The sequence below is a fragment of the Fulmarus glacialis genome, unplaced genomic scaffold (genome assembly GCF_000690835.1).
Source record: "Fulmarus glacialis isolate BGI_N327 unplaced genomic scaffold, ASM69083v1 scaffold36519, whole genome shotgun sequence".
NCBI lineage: Eukaryota > Metazoa > Chordata > Aves > Procellariiformes > Procellariidae > Fulmarus > Fulmarus glacialis.
This window is the reverse complement of record NW_009233225.1, coordinates 17727-23871: the sequence shown is the minus strand read 5'-3', so window position 1 is coordinate 23871 and position 6145 is coordinate 17727. Positions and strand designations below refer to the sequence as shown.

Here is a 6145-nt window from a genome sequence, read left to right as displayed (position 1 = left end):
GTTTACTATTATGCGGTAGCACGGCTTTTAAAGATGAAACTGTTTTTCGTCAGATATGTATCGAGGGGAACATTGCAAGCGGAAAAACAACATGCCTGGATTATTTTGCACAAACTACCAGCATTGAGGTACTGGATGTACATTTCTTTGTCTTTATTTACATCATTAAGCAGTCGCTTGTCTTGACAAAATTGACAGTTAACTTAGAAGTGTTGTCCTTTCTTAGGCTAATGAGAAAGGAGCAGCAGGTTGTGAGCCAGTGCACTTGCTGATGCATGTCCCCCTCCCCCAACTATTTATGGTCAAATTGTAGAAGAGAAATTTAGATCATATGTAATATAGTACTGGATGCCAAAATATCAGTAAAACCTGTGGATTAGAGTTTGCACCTCTGTAAAGTAACAGCAACCCACATGGGTTGCGCATGTTTGGGCATGCTTGTTTGCTATTTCATTTCACTTAAATCTTAGATGTATCTTGTAATAAGCAAAGTAAAGACAAAGAAGTAATGATGTGAAAATACTGATGTCATGTGACTGAGATCCCAGTAAGTGGATGGCTTTCTTAAAAAATGAAAAATCCAGAATTGCTTCTGGAGATTTCTTAGGCTGGTACGGTATTTGATTTCATATTGCTTAGAACAAGATCAGGGGAAGGGCAGGCTTACAGTATTTTAAACAAAATTTAGTTCAAACCTCAGCGAGCAATTGCTTTTGAGTGCATCAGGTATTAGTACTTTTCCTGGCAGACCTGGGAACATATTTGATAGTACGTCTTAGGATTCCTCACAGAAATGCCAGGTTGCCAGATGTTACTTGGTAATTTAACAGGAATGATTCTTATGGAGTAAATAACTATTAACTCAAAGGATAGAAAATTTTACTTTGCACATAGTGCAATATTTTTTAAAAAGGTAGTTAACTTCCCAGGCTTATCAGATTCTCTTGGGCCTGGCTCTACAGTATCGTTGGAGTTTTAGACCCTGCTTGAACCAGGTAAGTCTCTTGTGATTTTACCTATTCAGGGCAGAAGATTTTCTGATTAATTTAATTAAGAGTTTTGAACACGTTTTGTTTGTTAAAAAGGTAGTTAACTTCCCAGGCTTATCAGATTCTCTTGGGCCTGGCTCTACAGTATCGTTGGAGTTTTAGACCCTGCTTGAACCAGGTAAGTCTCTTGTGATTTTACCTATTCAGGGCAGAAGATTTTCTGATTAATTTCGTAAGAGTTTTGAACGCTTTTTGTTTGTTAGATCGTAAAAATAAAATGAAAAGTAATATGGTCTGATCCTCTTTTCCTTTGCTGACAAGTGCTACTCTCTGCGAAATTAATTTGTGAGGGAATGAACAGGTCATTGAAATGCTGTCAGTACTCAGCTAAGCTATTCTTTCCCTTATGCGGTACTGATCTTGACTCGAAAAAAATGAAATTATATCCAGGCTCAATCCAGTGTTTTATTTTGGCGGTTTAAAATGCTAAAAAGATGTTGTATAATAATATTTCTCTAGTTTTAACAGTGTTCATTATTACCTTTTGTATTAGAGGATTCAGTGCTGTTTTTGAAGAGGGATAAGCTTTGCAAAACAAGTCCTGACTTACTGAATGAGTATTCCTTAAAAATAGTTGTAGACTTGTAGGGTCAAATTAAGTATTTTGAATCTAAAACATGTTTAACATGGAGTAATTCTTTTTAACAAGGTTTTGACAGAACCAGTGACTAAGTGGAGGAATGTTCGTGGTCATAATATCCTGGTAAGTAGCAGAAATTACTCCTACAATTACAGTTACTATTCTTTTAGAAAGACATGCATGAGGACTTCTTACCAATCAGCTGTTACGGAAGGTGTGGTCATAATCTCATACAACAAAAAAATAAAGCTCCATGGTGCAGAAGATCTTTTACTGTGATTAAGACATGCATGTAACAAACATTGCATATAAAATGTGGTTTCAGCAAGGACTGGGTTTTTTATTGGGTATGAGCTAAAGAAATTCACATAAAGGTAAGCCCTGAGTGTGACAGTTGTTTCTAAATCTACTTATGCCTATTTCGAAGAAGGGAAGAACATCACTCATAAAGTGAGGGGTGGATCTGCTCGGTTAATATTGTTTGGCTGCTGAAGATAAGGAAAATTCAGTCCTGTGAGGTTGAGAGCTTCTGTTGGCTTTTGGGTAGTCATTGTTTCTTGGAACCGTTCCCCACAAGTATGTCCCTTTGTCGCAGCTGTGCTTGGAGACAGCAGTCGGGGCTCTGATACATCTGCAGACACACCTTTGCTGGGGTGGTTGAAGTGGTTTCTGATGTCAGTCTTCCCTGCTTGTGTGATCACCTCCATTGCAAAAATCTCATGGCTGGCTGAGATGGGTATCTATGCTCAAGCTCATGTGGAATTTGCTGTCAACACAGCAGTGTGGATACACCCCAAGCCACACGTGCCCAAACATGTATTTGATGCAATTACTGCTAGCATAGGTCCTCTGGAAAAGTAAATTCTCCCTACTAGGAGTTGCTGATGCTTTACTTTTGTATTATTACTAAAGGGATGGGGCATGCTTGGCTGTGTCGCACATCATCACAGCTATCTGTGCACTTCAGAATACTTTCTCATTCTGATCTCGGACAAAGAAAAGAAAGAGGTCCGATCTGTGGACTGAAGCCATGCTGCTGACTTAAAACTTGTCACCTCAGCAAATTGACACTGAATGAGGTCTTATTTTCTCTGCTTTGCAGGATAGACTGTTGCTTGTAAGTGTATGTGTGTGTGGAATGGCAGCAATCAGAAAGAGTGGAAGATCTGAGAACTGCTTTGAGGCTCCTTTGGGAAGAACAGTTGTCTGTGTTAAAATACACTTCTTCTGAGGCCCAGAACGTACTGAGGAACCATATTTGCATTTCTGGATGGACTGGGTATACTGAGAGTCTATCAGTGCACAAAAATAGAGTGGCAGATAGGTTTTTTTAATTACTAAACGTACTTGAACTGTCTCATGTGAGCTATGCCTTGTTCCTGACTGTTCCAGGTGCAGGGTAACTAATTCCTGTTGATTTCAGCGAGCATTCCAAGTGCCCCACTTAGTGTCTTTAAGGACTAGGACTGTAATTCTTACGTCTGCATTGCGGATAGCAAATGATCACTTAATTCTTGTCAAACCTGGAGCCAGCTGTTTTAGTGCACTTCTTTTAGCAATTCTGTTGTGGTACAAAAGCTTATGAAATACCCAACTTCCCTTTTTTTGCTGATTGACCTAACCAAAATGTCTGTCTGTCTCGCTTCCATCTCTAACCCCAGGGCTTAATGTACCAAGATGCATCAAGATGGGGGATAACATTACAGACTTACATACAGCTTACAATGTTGGAGCAGCATACCAGACCAATGGTAAACAAACATATTTCTCTTTTAATTTAAAAAAGAGTTAGATGCGGTTATGAGTAATAAACATTTTTAACCTTGTATCCAAAAGGTAAGATGCTGTTTGCTTACTTTCTTCATTCCTGCAGTGAGTATGACTTTTTGTGGTGCAAAGACATTGTTGATACGCTCAACACGTGCTCCAGGGGCGAAACATCTGCCTCCTAGTTAGGCTTGCACAAATCTCTTCATCGTGACACGTCAGTGACTTGTCTGTAATTGTTCTCTATATAAATTTAGCTATTTCAAATCTTTGGCAAACATTAGGTAATCTTAAATATAGTGTTAGTATTCATTCTACTGCTCCTAGCACAAATTTAGCCATTGCTTCTTGTGTTTATCCAAAATACTTCCACTAAAATTTTCTGTTGCTTTTTTCCGGATGGTTTGCATCCCTCTTGTTGTTTTTTCTTTTTCTGTACCGATTCCCACACACTACCCTTTTATCAATATCTATTCATTTCTCTTTCCTTCAAACACCTTTTGTTACACTCTGTGCTAAATCTTCCATTCCCTGATTACAAGATGTGATCTTAGGTGGCACGCTTATATCTTAATGATTGCTCTTGCAGTATATTTTCTGAGTTTGTGTCAGGGCAAACTTTCAGAAGTACCACATATGAGAGTGATACCGCACAATATAATCGTTAGCTTTTTGGAAGAGGTGTTTTTTCAAGATAATAGAAAACTCATTCTGTTGCAGAAAACGTTCATTCGAAAATTCCTGAGGATCGCCCTGCATTTTAATCTGTGCTTTGCTGTCATTTGCCATTTGAGCCTTGCTGGAGCACTTGTTGCTTCTGTGGTCATTAACGTGCAGAACACCTGGTTGGAAAGAGCTCTGCCAGCGTTACCTTGCTCTGCAGGGGCCAGAGAGTGTCAGAGAATCTCTCTTCTCCAAAGTAAAGCGCCGTTTGAACACGTGCAAGACTGGCTAAGGCAGCAGTACTTTGTCAGTTGTAGTTATTTCTTTAAAAAGTTCTGTTTTCTTGTTACAGTTTTTCTGACGTTAGGCCTGTGCTGTTGACACAGTAACACACCTGAAGGTGGCAGCAATTCAGGTAGCAGTAGTTCCTGTTGCTCTGCACATCCTAAGTGGATTGCTGCTTTTTTGTCCCCCTAGTTAACTCGAGCTGCTCTGTTGAGTGCTTCTGCAGTTACCTTTGAAACTTGCATATGAATAACAGATTAGTTATGTAGGTGTTTAATAATACAGTGACCACAAGTAAGATTAAGAATACTTGTTTTTTGTGGTTCCCACCCTCCCAGTAAATTTTTTTATCACAAGATCTGGAAGAACTGAAAATGTTATGTATTTCATAATGTAAAGGACACGATGTGCAATATAAGCTTGAAAAGAAACCAACGTGCTGAAAAATGTAAACTAGTCAGTGACTGTCAAGTTTTATTTTGTAGATTTCCCCCATAAGAATGATGGAGCGATCAATTCACAGTGCAAAATACATTTTTGTAGAAAATTTGTATCGAAGGTATGGTATATGGTTTTCTACTTTACTTTCTTGGCTTAATTAGATTAAAAAGAATATAATCGATTAATGATTTCTTTGGTAATTTGCATCTAAGTGGTCTGTGAAATCTGTCAGTTCTTTGTTGGAGTGGCAGTGTGTTTTGTATGGGACGTGGTGCCCACTGGTAGAATAAAACTTGTAGGACATGGGCCAGACGAGAGCTGCTGTTGGAAGTGCTCTTGTGTATTTAGAACATCTTATTTAGAACACCATTTATTGAAGTTATCTGCTCTCCAGCTGAATACGAAAGTCTTGCTTAAATCAAAGCAAACGCATACTGAACAGGTCAAAACCCATGAGGATATAAAGAATAACACTGTAGGAGGGAGAGAATTAGATAGCGTTACCCAACCTAGCACATCCAGGATTGGCATTTCTTGCAAGCAGGAACTCGAGCGACAAGCGTTCCAGCCCTCACATGCTATTGCTCAGAATCAGGATTCATAGGGTGAAAATAGCCTGAAAACCTTGGTAGGCTAGTGAGTAAAGAAAGAGCAAGAGCTGTTTGTCTCTAAATGTCACTTTATGAATCAGGTCCCCACCCCAGGTGTGCTTGGGGCAGAGGTAGAGCAATTGGGCCTAACCCAGGTCATTTTGTTCTGGGAGATAAGATTGTGGCCTGAGACAGAAAAAGCATTACCTGACCGATGTGTAACTCCTCCATCCCATACTAACTAAAGCAGTGCAGTAATCAGCACTGATTTTTTTTTTTTTTTTTTTTTTTTTGTTTAGAATGCTGACCTTATATTGAGAAATGTATTTAACGTTGTTTTAATGGATTTTTCAGTGGTCTTAAGGGACAAAACCAGTTTCTTGCCCCTGTCTGCAAGGGAGAATGGCTGCATGCCACAAGATGGCATCCATGCTACATAAGCGCCTAGTCTATTACTAAAACTGCTTTGAAAGTTGGGAGACACACAGTAAGATGTGAGGCAAACAGAAAGAGACATTATCTATCCCAGTCTGTATGCAGTGGAAATGTACTGGAGTGTCTTTCTCGTTTTTAATTACTGACTTTTTTTTTCGTTGTCGACAAAGTGCATATGAGAAAAGGCAGGATGATAATGGGAGTATGGAAATAGTAGTAAAACCACAACTACAGTAGAAACGAAGTCCATTTCAGAGTTCTGAAAGCATGTGAAATCTCACACTAGAGGCAGTACCCCTGTGACTTAGAACAACTACTGTAGAGCCCATGTTAGG

The 6145-nt window shown here is 39.2% G+C and overlaps 1 protein-coding gene across 1 annotated transcript in view; it reads left to right on the top strand.

Moving 5' to 3' along the window:
* The first annotated feature begins 59 nt into the window (after positions 1-59).
* The window catches only part of TK2 (thymidine kinase 2, mitochondrial), a 12041-nt gene continuing 5955 nt past the window's right edge, over positions 60-6145 (top strand). The window contains exons 1-3 of the mRNA XM_009585251.1: positions 60-128; positions 3291-3380; positions 4830-4903. Coding sequence (XP_009583546.1) covers positions 3297-3380; positions 4830-4903 — 158 coding nt within the window. The 5' untranslated portion in view covers positions 60-128; positions 3291-3296. The remainder of the gene's footprint in view (positions 129-3290; positions 3381-4829; positions 4904-6145) is intronic.